The 13,583-nt window shown below is 54.8% G+C and overlaps 4 protein-coding genes across 4 annotated transcripts; 1 reads left to right on the top strand and 3 right to left on the bottom strand.

The window, feature by feature from the left end:
* Positions 1-446: 446 nt before the first annotated feature.
* CPAR01_12683 (transcription initiation factor IIE subunit beta) lies at positions 447-1,346 on the bottom strand (the record flags this gene model as incomplete). Its single annotated transcript, XM_060496938.1, has 1 exon — positions 447-1,346. One exon carries the CDS (start codon positions 1,344-1,346, stop codon positions 447-449), a length of 900 nt encoding a protein of 299 aa, XP_060344471.1.
* A 1,585-nt stretch (positions 1,347-2,931) lies between these two features.
* CPAR01_12682 (cytochrome b5) lies at positions 2,932-3,551 on the bottom strand (the record flags this gene model as incomplete). Its single annotated transcript, XM_060496937.1, has 3 exons — positions 2,932-3,096; positions 3,191-3,317; positions 3,436-3,551. The coding sequence occupies 3 exons, from the start codon at positions 3,549-3,551 to the stop codon at positions 2,932-2,934; spliced, it is 408 nt and encodes a 135-aa protein (XP_060344470.1).
* A 2,822-nt stretch (positions 3,552-6,373) lies between these two features.
* On the bottom strand, positions 6,374-9,218 carry CPAR01_12681 (transketolase; the record flags this gene model as incomplete). The annotated part of the gene is made up of 6 exons (XM_060496936.1): positions 6,374-6,716; positions 6,800-6,937; positions 7,016-7,274; positions 7,366-7,384; positions 7,469-7,701; positions 8,042-9,218. The coding sequence occupies 6 exons, from the start codon at positions 9,216-9,218 to the stop codon at positions 6,374-6,376; spliced, it is 2,169 nt and encodes a 722-aa protein (XP_060344469.1).
* A 561-nt stretch (positions 9,219-9,779) lies between these two features.
* CPAR01_12680 (beta-glucosidase 6) lies at positions 9,780-11,971 on the top strand (the record flags this gene model as incomplete). The annotated part of the gene is made up of 2 exons (XM_060496935.1): positions 9,780-10,347; positions 10,398-11,971. 2 exons carry the CDS (start codon positions 9,780-9,782, stop codon positions 11,969-11,971), a joined length of 2,142 nt encoding a protein of 713 aa, XP_060344468.1.
* Positions 11,972-13,583: the final 1,612 nt, after the last annotated feature.

The raw sequence follows: 13,583 nt of genomic DNA, 5'->3' as shown, positions 1-13,583 counted from the left end.
AGAAAGGGAGAGGAGGGGGTGGGAGGCATGTCCTGTCTGTTCGTTTGGCTTCTTGTTTTATTCTCTTGTTGACTTTTCAGCAATATGGCATGGCGGTGGCAATAACATCATTTCCCATAGCACAGCGTCAAAGAATGTAGTAATGCTGGATATTCATCATTCTTCTTTTGTTCTTTGTTTTAGGGTGTAACTTTCATAGTTCCCTGCCTCCCGCATGAGTGAAATGCTTGTTCTCTGCATCAACTGCGGCACAAAAGCCCACTATGAACCTGCCCATCCGTCTATAAGGGAAAAAGAACTGACACGGAAAAAGGACAGCAATGCCTGTCCCAGGTCTTTGCTAAATGAAGTTTGTCCGTCCGTTCGTCGTCTCTCTCCGCCGTCCGAACCCAGAACGCCGTTTCGAAAATGCATTTCCCTGTATATAAACACTAGGTAGCTCGCGTCTACCGCTTCACCATGTGGCTGTAATCCTTGAGCAGATGCTCCATATGCGTATTAGTCGTCTTGCCGGTGCGCCTAACAGCCCGTTTCTTCTGCTGCTTCTTGGAGTCGACCTTTTTGATCGTGCTGGGGTCGGCGCTGGCCGGCTTCTGGCCCACGGAAACAAGCTTCTTGACAATGTCGTCGGTGGAGGGGACCTCGACAACGTTCCACATGCGCTTGAACTCGTCGTCGACGTGGTGGTGCAGCGTCGCGTCGTCGAGCCAGATGGCGCGCGGGTGCTGCTCCTTCTTGGTCTTGACGATCAGGATCTTGTGCTCGCGCTCCAGCTCCATCAGTGCCTGGTCGCAGTCGGGCCACCCGTCCTTGAGGTCCTTGACGTTGGTCCCCTCGGCGTCCCGCTTGCTTTGCAGGTGCCGCAGGAGCGTCATCTTGTCCTTGACGCCGGGGATAATGGGCCGGTGGACGTACGTGCCCGTCCGCCATGTCTGCTCGGACATTTTCGGATCGGGCACCCACTGAATACGCGGGTGCCGCCGCATGCCCTCCACCAGCTGCTGCTTGTGCTTGTCGGTGCTGCGGGTCTGGCCCAGGTGGTCAAAGATTTCGGTCGCCGTCTTGGGCTCGTCCTTGCCCTTGAGCCACTCCAGCGCATACTGCATCTGTGTAAAGACCTCCTGACCAAAACTAGTGTTCTGAGGCTGCGAGTACACAATTGCGTTGGGGTCGCGCTTCCGCTTGCCCGATGCGGTGGTGTCGTTCTTGGATGCTGACGCCATGCTGCTGACGGACGGGGAGGGTGACGGCGGCGCAAGAGATGTGCTCTTGGATTGCAGCTTACTCGCGGCCGAGGCCAGCGAGCTGCTGAACATAGCCTTCTGCTTTTCGAGAAGGGAAGACATGATGGGCAATAGTGGGGGGTATTCGATGCCGTAGGAGATGGTCTTTCCGAAGCTCGTGGCCTTCCTTGCGGGACGTTCGTAGTGGCGTCAGAAAGAGGTACTATCCAAAGCCTGGCGCAAGAAGCTATAGTTGTGGGCTTATTTACGACGTGACTGGCCGGGAGGTGATCGATATAGTGAGGATTTGGCGTATCTCAGCTCAAAAGCTACCACGTCGAAGGCCGCCTTCCCGCAAGGAGATGCTGCCAGAAGAAACCCTCTCAATTCTTCTTCCTTCGTCTCGACCGTATCAGAATCTTTCGTGTCAATCCAGATCGATCGTCGCTCGCGGGTCGCACCGTTGTTGTCCTCTCTCTTTCAATCGTCGAGCTATCTTAAGCTTCAGCCTCCAAAAGTCGCCGACCGTATTCCTCTCGACTCGATCGCTAATCAGCCCGGAAGCCTGCAAATATCCGAAATCTTTTTGTCGCGGTTCGCTTTTACCCCGCATATATTCGTCCGCGTCGCGAGGTTGACATCCGGTGTGGGAGAGAAGCAAAAATGTTGCTTTGTCGATACAATGGAAAGTAATGAACTTCAAGGTGCTTGGCTGTCTGCCTGCTGCTGGTCAGTTCAATTCTCCAGGACGGGACGTTCGATAATGTGGCGCACGGACGTGGCTGGTGAATGGGTGGAGACTGAAGAGTGAGATAACTCAGCCACGGTGCAATCCGGTTGGTTCGGAATACGGAGACGCCCCGATTCCGCTTCTCGCGCATAAAAATTCCGAGCTGATGGGTTCCAGCCTTCTAGCACATTGAGTCTCCGAGGTTAACAGCATGGGCGAGGGACCTGAACGCGGGTCATAATTTGCACGGGCCATGCTGGCTCATGGAAACACCAGGTTGACGCAAGAGTGGTAGCTTTCTTGGGAGAAGCGAAGGTTGATTTCTCAGGGCAATTTGTGAACGCAAGTATGTGGCAACTCGTGAAACTGTAGCAGCTCAATCTTCAATCTTCGTGGGCGAAGTCACTGTGACTACAATCTCAATTGCCGTACCCAAAGCTCCGTCTGTTGATCTCACTGCTAAGCGGTTTGTACAATCACCAGAGAACGCAATGGTTTGAACGGTTGCGTTACCGTCTGCCAAGAGTAACGAACCCTATTATTCAGTATATCCAGTGCAGAATCTCCAACAAAGTATCATGACCAGAACGTATATTCTATTAAAAGCATATCTTCTCCCGGCAGATTCGGTTCGGCCGTTGCTCGACCAGCCAGATCCTCTGCCCGTGAATAAAAGCTCCCCTGTAACCCGTCTGCGCCAGCTCGTAACACATCCATGGGACCTCAAGGTGACGCAAAGGCTTTCAAAACAAACCTTTGCGCCCCCATTTCTCTCGCTCTTCAAACCCAAGTTTCCGCCTGTTGAAGACAATGACCAGAGCCCCCGACTTCATCGCAGTGGCGGCGGCGCGCGCATCCTCGTTTCCCCCTTTTCGGGGGAGCGGCGGTGGCGATCGTGGTGGGAGCCCCTTAACCCTCTCAGCATTTTCTGCTTTGCTGTAAAAAGAAGTCCAAGACCGTAGCAATGCAGCTTGTGTCTTATGCGGACTGCTGCTGTTGCTGCTGCTGGTAGTTGTAGGCGAAGTATGCGAGGACGCCACCGACGAGGAGAACGGCGTACAGGCCGATGCCGAAGCCGGGGCTCTCGGTGCTGGAAGCTGAGCTGCTGGCGGCAACCTGCTTCTTGGGAGCTGGGTCTCCGGGCTGTAGAAAGGGGGGAAGTCAGCACGATTGCTTTCTGCAGCTCGGACGTTGCGCGCGCGATCGCGGCAAAGTAAGAATCATTGCTTTGACTCACCTGGCGCTTCAGGTCACCGAGGTACAATTGGTCCAGGGTCTCGCGGGCCTCGTCGCTGTGTCCGACATCCTCGAAAGCCTCGGTGGCATCCTGACCACCGACGTCAAGAAGAACCTCCTCGCCACCGCTGTCAAGGAAAAAGAGGTCAGTTGGAGGTACTCGTCGAGAAAAATTGAAATCCTTAGGAGGAGGGGTACTGGCGCGAGAGTGGCGGGAGGCAGAAGCAGGTCTAGCTAAGTACTTACGGGTGCTCGTCGACGAACTTGGTGCAGTCGTAGATCTTGTCGTGGATCACCATGTAGATGTCCTTCTTGGTGTTGTGCTCAGCAACATCCTGGTAGGTGAGTTCGACAGCGCCCATTGTGACTGATTTGTGTGTAGAGAGACGGTAAAGGATTGTTGTTGGTAAACGTGGCTCCTATTTTTTTCTTCCTTCCTTGTTTATCGGAGGGGTGGGAAGTTTGTTGAGGGTCCTTGCTGATTTGGCTAGGATTCGGTGTGAAGAATTCGATTCGGTTTGCGCAACACAGAGCGGAGGGAAAGAATCGCAGGCGGAAAAGTTTGGCTTTGGGGATGAGATTAGGTGAGAGAGGAAGGGTAGGTTTTTTGGTGCAGGAGGAAGTAAGGAAAAAGGAATCGGACGAGAAGGAGGTCCCTCGGATGTTGTTGAGCCCGTTCACACTGCTTTATCGCGGGACCCCGTTAAAAATCGGGGGGGGGGAAAGCGCAGCACTTTGCGGACTGGGACTGACAGCTGATGGAAGCTTCCGCTGGGACCAAGCGGTCACTACCTGTGGACACCTCACAACAGTACTGGGCTTGGTACTAGCAGTCCGCTCAGGGGTGGACGGTGTCTTGAGCCAATGAGAAAAGAAGAAATTAGTGCACAGTTGCCGTGATTCGCTGGAGTGAATGTGGGCCGGGGATACTTAAGAGAGGCACCACAGTAAGGCAGGCGGCAGCACAAGGAAGAAGGTGCGATTTCAAAGGGGGGAGCCAATTTAGCTGGCGGAACTTGGTACCTTGTAGAGTCAGGACACTACCTCAGTAGGCAAGTAAGGTATTACCGGTAGGTATGTGACAATGGAAAGGACCCGACTACTTCCACAAGTTCCATGGCCTTCTTGCTTAGACCAGAGAGGAGAAGCTCGCCGGCCTCCTTCTCGGCATCGCACTCGGGTAGTTGAACCCCAGCCAGACAGACATTTGACACCCTTCCAAGGCTGCCACCGTTTGACGCATAGCACACACCCTGTTCACATACCCCAAATTCTCACATTCAGGCCAAGGTAATTCGTATACTCGAGTCTCACTCACCTACAACACCCGCGTCGATTTGCCATAGCCATCAACCGGAACCAAGGACCTTGGGCCAAGGCAAAACTGCCTTTCCTGGACCAGCCACGTCTTCCTTCGCTTCACCCCGCCCGTTGATACTCCCAAAGCGAATTGTCGAGTCAGGGCTCCCGCTGCAAAACTTAAACACTCGCCGCTTAGTACCGGGGGTTACTTCGTACCTAGTCTTCCACCTCTTTACCGCCCCCAGCTTCCGCGGTCGATCGACACTTTGAGAAAGAAAGAGAGCACGTTGCTAGCTCGTTTCGAAACGCATGGCCCCTCCAATCCTCCAACGGGGCGGAATCACATCGGTGTCCGCTACCGAAGCGGTTCTATTATGCAAAATGCCCTTCTACGCAGTATTCGGTACAGCTTGTATAAAAGGTATCTTGGAAGAAACCGACTACGACGTCCCCCCAAGCACACCGAGTGTCTGTCTGTACTCTACTGTACACAAGGGTCCGGCGCGGCCTCTCGTCTTCGGGGTCAAATTCCCCAGTTATTCGTGTTCGTAAACTCGCATTGCCAATCGCTGCTGCTTCCCACGCCTTCTCGTGGTTCACCAGCAGCCCGACTGCAACACCAAGTCCCGCAAATGCCCACACGTACCGCTGCAAGGTCATTGTTCCCAAATCCCGCTTCCACGGGGAACGCATACCGTCCCCCACCCTTGCCATCTGCGCCGTTCCCTCCCCTCGTCGTCAATCGACTCAATACTGACGCTATCGTTCCGTCGGATCTTGCCTTATCTCGCCGTTCCGCGGGGTTTCCTGGGCTGGACTAGGTGAATTAGCCTGGCTCTCCGGGCTGGGAGTCTGGACTGGACCAGCTGGGGCACACACGTACGGGATACACTACTACACTGCATGTCTGTACCTCGCATCTGTGACATCGCAGATAAAGGGCCGCCCAAAAACACACGCACATACACTTCGGACGGACTGATCACTGACCATTAAAAGAGTCCGGATCCCACGGAGCATACGGGCAGTCCAATTCCTCCAACGGAACATTACCTCAGCTATCATGAACTCACGAAATACAAAAGAGAGAGAGGCCAGCATCAACTTTCCTTGATTCTCCGAACGACACGTTTTCCTGACGTATGGAACCTATCGAGTGTCCAATTCCGCCGTACGGATATTTCCCCCCAATCCCGCAACCCACCCTTCGGGAGATTCGGGATGATGCCGAGGCAGTCCCGTGCGGTCTCCGGCCTCCGGTATCGTCATTCCCCTTGAACTCCCTCCCGAGTGCCAGGCTTCCCACTTGTGACTTGGTATGAGCCCAAAAGGCGGGGAACGCGCGGGGTAACAAGATTGAGATCCAGGCCTCAGCTCTTGACTCTTTTTAGATAATCGGCTGCGATAGCTCTTTTCTTTATGGGCGGTCGTGAAGATGTTATCGCGATATGTTACCCGATTAAGTAATTTCCGCCGGTTCGATTGACAATTCCGTCTACCACACATTTCCTCCTCTATTTTCTAGACGGTTGCTGCAATGGACAACCTGATGGCCCGAAAGCTAAAAGGGGTAATTCAGTTGCATTCTTTATCTGCTAAATTTCCTTGAGTCTCTCTGTTGAGGTAAGAGGTGACTTCCGCAGTCTATTTTTGTCGACACCCTTCCCAGGATCACACGTGGGAATGAAGCATACGTCCTTACCAAGGTACTTCTTTGCACTGAAAACCCTCCTGATAGCAAAAGTGATGTGTTGGTAAAGAAAGCTTTTTAAACCATTCCTAGCTTTGGCATGCTGAATGCACCAGTCGAGCAAACACTCTATATGTAGCCCTTAACAATCAAAAGACTCTCTCTTTCTGTCCTTCTTTCCCCACTCTCTCTTTATTTCCGGCCACCGCCAATATCCTGGCCCAGCCTGTACGAGGTAATCTTGTCCCACTCAATCTTCTGCCTCGTCACCGGCAGCTGTCGTCGCAGGCCCTTGAACGCGCCCTCGCTCAGGCTCGTGAACCCCCTGTTGAGCTCCTCCTGGTACTTCTTCTCCGACGCCGCAATCTCCTTGACGATGCCCGCGCCCGTGCCCGATGACACCGACGCCTGGCTGGGCCGGCTCGTGAGCAGCCTGACGTTGCCGTCTTCGTAGTAGTGCACGTCGACCTTGACGGAGCCCTCGAGGGCCTCGGAGGAGGGGTCGAAGATGTACACTGATCGCCATCGGCCGTTCCTGATGGTAATCCCATGGGTTAGTACATGCACCCGCGGCGGTGGGGAACGCTTAGGGAAGAGCGCTATAGGGGTATCACGTACCAGAAGTTGTTGGGAGAGTACTTGTTCGAGACGATTATGACGGCAACCTTGGAATCGTTCTCGGTGGGGTAGACGCCGTACGCGGCGTTGGGGAAGTGTTCCTGGACATAGGGGCCGAGGCTCTTCAACGTCGACTTGCTGTTCACGTAGCTCTCTCAGCATCACTGTCCTCATCTTGTTGTCTCGATTCCCGTAAAAAAAAAAAAAAAAACATACATCAAGTCCGAGTTGGCGCTCTCCAAAACGTAGCTCTGCACGTTGCTCGCCTTCTGTGTGGTGTGGTCAAAGGAGAAGCTCGTGGAGCTCTCCACGTCAAAGTACTGGCCGTCGCCGAGCGAGCTGTGCGCGCTAACAATGACCTGCTGGCTTCCGCCTGGCAGCTTCACCGTGACGAACTGCTCCTCGTTGTACTTTTCAAAAGCCGGCTCGAGGCTGGACACGATCTCGGGGTCCGATACGGTGAGCGACTTGATATCTTTGCGACGGTGTTAGCAGTTCGTTCGGAGCTGTCGGCCCATTCGTCTTCGTGGCAGAATTGGGGGTTAGGGTAGGCAAGTGCGGTTTACCTGCAATAACATCTGCGAGCTTCAATCGAGGTCAGCTTGGGGTGCGTTTCGCGACGTCATGCGCGTCGTAAGGGGATGGAGCTCGAGGCAAGTGGGAAGGTACCTCGCCTGGGGGAGCACCCTCCACGAAGGAGGACACGGTCTCGACTTGGGACATTGTGAGGTTGCAATCTGGTGCGGCGGAAAGGGTCAAAGGTTCTGGTCGCGCAATCAGTCTGTCGTTGAGTCGGTAACGATTGCGGCTGTACGGAGTAAATGGAGAGCTGTCTGCCTCTCTCGAACGTTGAAACGTAATGCGGGGCAGTTGGAGGCGGGACATGGGGAGGGGCGGATTGGCTGGGAAAGGGGGTTAATTGTTAGCGCGGGACCTCCACTTAAGCTGAAGGAAGTGGACTCATGGTGTACTTCCCCATCACGAAGCGAACATGTCAACGGGTTCGCTGCTACCTGCATCCAATTCATATCCAAAGCTAGCAGAACATTACTTATGAAGCTGTATGGCATGTCATTAAGGGTATGTGCTATGTTCTGGATTTTTCTTCTTCTTTATTTTCCCTATCACTCCTGGTCCCCTACCAAGTCTCAATAATCCAGAACCCGCTTAATATTGTCATAAACCCCTGAGATACGTTAGAAATCGTTGCAGCATTTATCATGGGGAGGAGGCAACACTTACTTGCAACATCAGGGATGTTGAACTTCTCATAAAGCAACGGGGTGTGAATGCTCCATCCAGCAACTCTTGCAACCGGTGCCTCCAGCCTCAAAAAGGTACCAGGATCCTCCTGGATCGTGGCAGCAACCTCAGCACCGATACCAGCATTCACCATCGCTTCGTGCACCACGATGCAGTGGCCTGTCTTGCGCACGCTCTGGAATACCGTCTCCTTATCCCAGGGGTACAGCGTTCTAAGATCAATGAGCTCGACAGAGATGCCCAGCTCCTCTTCGGCCTTTTGTATGGCCGACATGCAAGTATACAGCGGCTGTCCGTACGAGATAATCGTCACGTCCTTGCCCTCCTTCAGCACCTCCGCCTTGGACAACGGCAGCGTGTACGCTCCCGCGGGCACCTGCTCGACGGCCGCGCGGTACAGAATCTTGGGCTCCATGAAGATGCACGGGTCATTGCTGCGGATGGCCGCCAGCAACAGACCCTTAGCTTGTAGAGGTGACCGTGGCATGATCACCCGCAGACCGGGGATGTGCGTGAACAAGCTCTCGGGCGACTGCGAGTGATAGAGGGCGCCGTGGCCGACGCCGCCGCAGGGCATGCGTACCGTCAGACCACCAACGCTCCGGCCACAGGCGCCGTCCCTGTATCGGTACTTGGCTGCCTCGTTGACGAGCTGGTCAAAGGCCGGGTAGACGTAGTCGGCAAATTGTATCTCAGCAACCGGCCGCATACCCTCCGCGGCCGCGCCAATGGCGAAGCCCATGATGCCCTGTTCCGTCAATGGCGTGTTGAAGATGCGGTCGGCACCGTACGTCTCTGCCAGCTTCATCGTGCACCGAAAGACGCCGCCAAAGGCAACGTCCTCGCCAAAAACCATGACGGAGTCGTCCTCAGCCAGGGCGATGGAGAGAGCATCGTTGATGGCTTGAAACAGGTTCATCTTCTTTGTCGTGCCATCGCGCACCTCCGCCGGTAATTCGGCCGTGCCGAGAGCAGTTTGTGAAGAGTGCGCGAGGAGTGACGTTGTCGCGTAGTCCACGGGTATGTTGAGCTTTGCATTGGGCGGGTGTGTCGAGTAGAGCCGGGGGCCCGTTGCAAGGGGTGGCAGAAGTTGTGTCGATACCGACGGCGCCAGCGCTCGCCGCAGTGGACGTAATGAAATTGACGACGACCTCATTGTGAATGGTACAGAGAGAGATAGAAAACCCAAAGATCCCTTTTTGAGAAGCCAATGCCTTGTGGTTTGTGTGAGTTCTATTCGTAGAGATGAAGGGAATTGAAGGACGGGAGCCGGCTCAGACGAGGTAGGCCCTCGTTGCTAACCCGAAGGATGGCGGGTGATGTAAGTCAATCTTCGGCTTGCGACGGCGTTCGCGGGGTTGAAGCGGCTCCTGTCAGCCACAGACCCCTGTAGCCACTTAACGCCCTGATAAGGAGGTACTGGGGACACTGGGGCCACTGGGACCAGAGCTCAAGGTCGATTGTTGCCCTGCCAACAGCCGATGCGCCAAAGCACCTCCAAAAACAAGGCAGGAGCAATTGGAATACGACATTTTGGTACCCTGGCACCAAGCGAAGGCCAACGAGTACTTCGTACACGACGCAAACGTATTTCCCGCAAACCCGTGCCTTTTCTACCTAACCGCCAGGAATGTCATCCGAGTCGCGAACATTCCAGTGCAACGGCGACTAGGTTACTTTCACCCAACGAGGACGACTTTTTGCGACAAAATAGAAGATGGCGCCCGGTGAATCTTCGAGACCGTCGTCGCATCGACCACGAGACTCATCGGGCAGGAAACACCACAACAAGAAACGACGATCACGCGCAGAAGGATCTAGACGACCGGCCACAGATTCCGGCGAAAGCAGAGACGAGAGAAGGTCACAATCGCTGTCCGTGGATGCGTTAGCAAAGCTGGACCAGGATAACGTCAAGAGGCAAAAGAGAAGGGAAAAGAAAGAAAGAAGTGCGGGTGCTGGGAGACCATCGAGGGACGCCAATGCAGACGCAGACGCAGAGCGGCGGGAGAGACGGAGGGCACGACGCGAAGCAGCCTACAGAGATGCGCCCACAGAACGACCAAAACGGGTGCGGCGAGAGGTGGATACGGAGGCAGTCTACGAAAAGCCCAGGAGGGAACACAAGAACAAAAAGAAACGGGTGGTCAGTGGCGCGATTATGGAGGAGGGACGGTCGAGAGGCCACTTGAGAGGCGGAGGGTGGAACAGCTCTGACCACAGCTTCGAGAAGGAGTATCTCATGGAGGACCCTCCGAAACCCGTCAAGAAGCGGAAGAAGCTTTGTAGGTTGCTTTGAATCGGGAGCTGGAGACGTTGACTAACTGGCCATCAGGGATATGTCTCAGTGTCTCATTAGTGCTTCTCATCATCATCATTGTAGTGGCCGTGGTGGTCAGCAAGAACAATAACAAGAGCAGCAACACGAAAACGACCCTCGACGACGGAAATAAGGACAGCGTCCCGATGAAGTGGCGCGGCACCTACCTCGATCCGTGGTCATGGGATGACACAACCGATTTCAACGTCACATTCACGGAGCAGATGGTCGGCGACCTGCCCGTCATGGGTCTCTATACCGACTGGGACGACTCGAAACGGGCAAACGACAAGGTGCCGGCGCTCAAAGACGCTTGGGGCTCCTACGGCTCGCGGCCCGCCCGCGGCGTCAACGTCGGCGGCTGGCTAAACCTCGAGCCCTTCATCACCCCTTCCCTCTTCAACTACGACTCCCGCCTTGGCATCATTGACGAGTACACGCTCTGCAAGCACCTCGGCACCAAGCAGACGGCCGAGGTCCTCGAGAAGCATTACTCGACTTTCGTCACCGAGTCCACCTTCAAGGAGATCGCCGACGCCGGCCTTGACCACGTCCGCATCCCCTTCAACTACTGGGCCGTCGAGGTCTACGACGGCGACCCCTACCTCTTCCGCACCTCGTGGCGCTACCTCCTTCGCGGCATCGAGTGGGCGCGCAAGTACGGCCTCCGTGTCAACCTCGACGTCCACGGCCTCCCGGGTAGTCAAAACGGCTGGAACCACTCGGGCCGTCAGGGCGCCATCGGCTGGCTCAATGGCACCGACGGCGCGACCAACGCCCAGCGCAGCCTGGATATGCACGACCGCCTCTCCAAGTTCTTCGCCCAGGACCGCTACAAGAACATCATTGCCTTTTACGGTCTCGCCAACGAGCCGCGCAACGTGGACCTCAACAACGCCGATGTGGTCTCGTGGACCGCGCAGGCCTACAAGCTCGTCAAGGGCAACGGCATCGGCGGCGTTGTGGTGTTCGGCGACGGATTCATGGGCCTGGCCAACTGGCAGGGGAAACTGACGGGCTACAGTGACCTCGCGCTCGACGTACATCAGTACGTCATTTTCAACACCGACCAAATCGTCTACACGCACAAGAAGAAGGTCGAGTACGCCTGCAGCGGGTGGACGGAGCAGACGGAGCAGTCGATGGACACCTCCACGGGCTACGGCCCCACGCTCTTCGCCGAGTGGTCCCAGGCCGACACGGACTGCGCCAAGCACCTGACCAACGTCGGCTGGGGCAACCGGTGGACGGGCACCTACAACACGGGCAACGCGACGACGTCGATCCTCGAGCCGCGGTGCCCGACCCAGGACTCCAAGTGCGACTGCGACACGGCCAACGGCGACGCGGGCGGCTTCAGCAGCGACTACAAGAAGTTCTTGCAAATGTTTGCCGAGGCGCAGATGCACTCGTTCGAAAAGGGGTGGGGGTGGTGGTACTGGACGTGGGACACGGAGAGCGCGCCGCTGTGGAGTTACAAAAAGGGCCTCGCGGCCGGGATCCTGCCGGCCAAGGCGTACGATCGGGACTTTGACTGCTCCGGGACCGTGCCGGACTTTGGGAGCTTGGCGGAGACCTACCGGATGTGAGAGGGAATGAAACGGACGGAAAAATGCGTCAACTTTCGGAAGTTCCGTACCGGAGGTCCGGAGGTGAGGTGCTTTGTGAGTGGGCCTAGTTGTGCGGCTCTGTTGACGACGTGCATTGTGTTGTCCGACGACATGCGTACCGGGGGTTTTATATATGTGTGTTATCTTGCATGTAATGGGCGTTTTTTTTTGTTTTTTATTTCTCATCTTTATTGTTTTTCTTGTCATTTACCCCCTGTTTTCGGGGGTCAAGAGTTCAGCAAACTGCATTTTCAAACCCAACGAAAGCGAGAAATATCAGTATACTAGAAAGAGTAGCGGGCTCATCATGATGATGATCATGTAAGTAAACAGAGGTACGAAGGAAAAGATGGAAAGGGGCCTCATGTATGATAATAACGCTTATGGAGACTGCACATGATTTCACCTCCATCAGAGTAGATAGATAGAGGAAGAAGGAAATGACGAAAAAATCACCGGTTATCGAGGATTACCTGACCTACCTGCCTCCTTGCACTGCCCCAAGTTGGTGGTGAGCTTCAGTATTGTAAATCATAGGCAATTAGTAGTGAACGTTTTAGATTACCAATCCTCATCGTAACTCCGTGGGATACTCAGCTTAAAGGATCTCCACGCCTCAAATCACAAATCAAAACACGTGGATTCCCTTACTCTCAATCCCATCTGAGCTAAGCCACCCCCAAAGGCCCCGATCGGCGAGCCGGCGCCGCGGGGAGAAAAGGCCCAAATATTGGAGTGTCTGTCTGTGTGTGGCAAGCTGTCAGAAAAATTGGCAATGCGCGCAGACACTGGGCAGGAGACCAAGATAACGGTCTCGCCCGGCGCCGGGAAAAGCTGCCGACAATTCAATGTGACTGACAACCCTCTCGCGGCTTCGGCCCTCTACAAAAGAAGCGAAAGTGACAATCCAGTGTTTTTTTTGCTGGGCCTGCAACATGCGAAAGCGGGGATCGATCACCTCAAGAACCCACATGCTGGGCAGTCTGAACTCTGAACCCATCTAGTCAGATCTCAAGATGGACAGAGTCGGAAGCTAGCCAAAGTATGATAGATGGGAGAGGACCACCAAGCTTATCGCGAATTCGCACGTCCTCTGCGAGTCTGTGGTCGGTGAACCATTCCATCGGGCCGCGTCTAACAGCCGTGGAGTGGAATTCCGCCAAGACGGGCTGGGTTTCTACTCAGCACCACATCTCGACGTATGTTGCTCGAACAGTCGACAGATCAAGGTTACAGGGCCAAATTTAGCACCTGTGACTCGTTGCAGGAGTGACAAGAGGTGGCAGGCGCCTCCTGTCTCAAATGATCCCAGGTTCCAGACGCCGAGGATCCCCCCGTCTCTTCCCGCCGCCGCCAGCTGAATGAGAAACTGCGACTTGTGAAATGTCTGGAATGAGCCAAAAAAGGTCGTGGTGAATCTCGGCTCTTCCGACGTCATATCCATGACGGTTTATTTCCGAGAGAACCCCGTCCCTTCTGTCACCCTTTCGGCCAACGTAAGTGCAGCCAAAAGATAATAACAATACTAATAAAATGTTAGCAATCGAAAACTCGCGCGAACTAACGCCGAATAGCTCGAGACCCCTTCTCA

Source organism: Colletotrichum paranaense (assembly GCF_030867605.1).
Source record: "Colletotrichum paranaense strain IMI 384185 chromosome Unknown Scaffold_11.1, whole genome shotgun sequence".
Taxonomy (NCBI): domain Eukaryota; kingdom Fungi; phylum Ascomycota; class Sordariomycetes; order Glomerellales; family Glomerellaceae; genus Colletotrichum; species Colletotrichum paranaense.
Note: the sequence above shows the minus strand (reverse complement) of the source record. Positions and strands in the feature narration are given on the sequence as shown.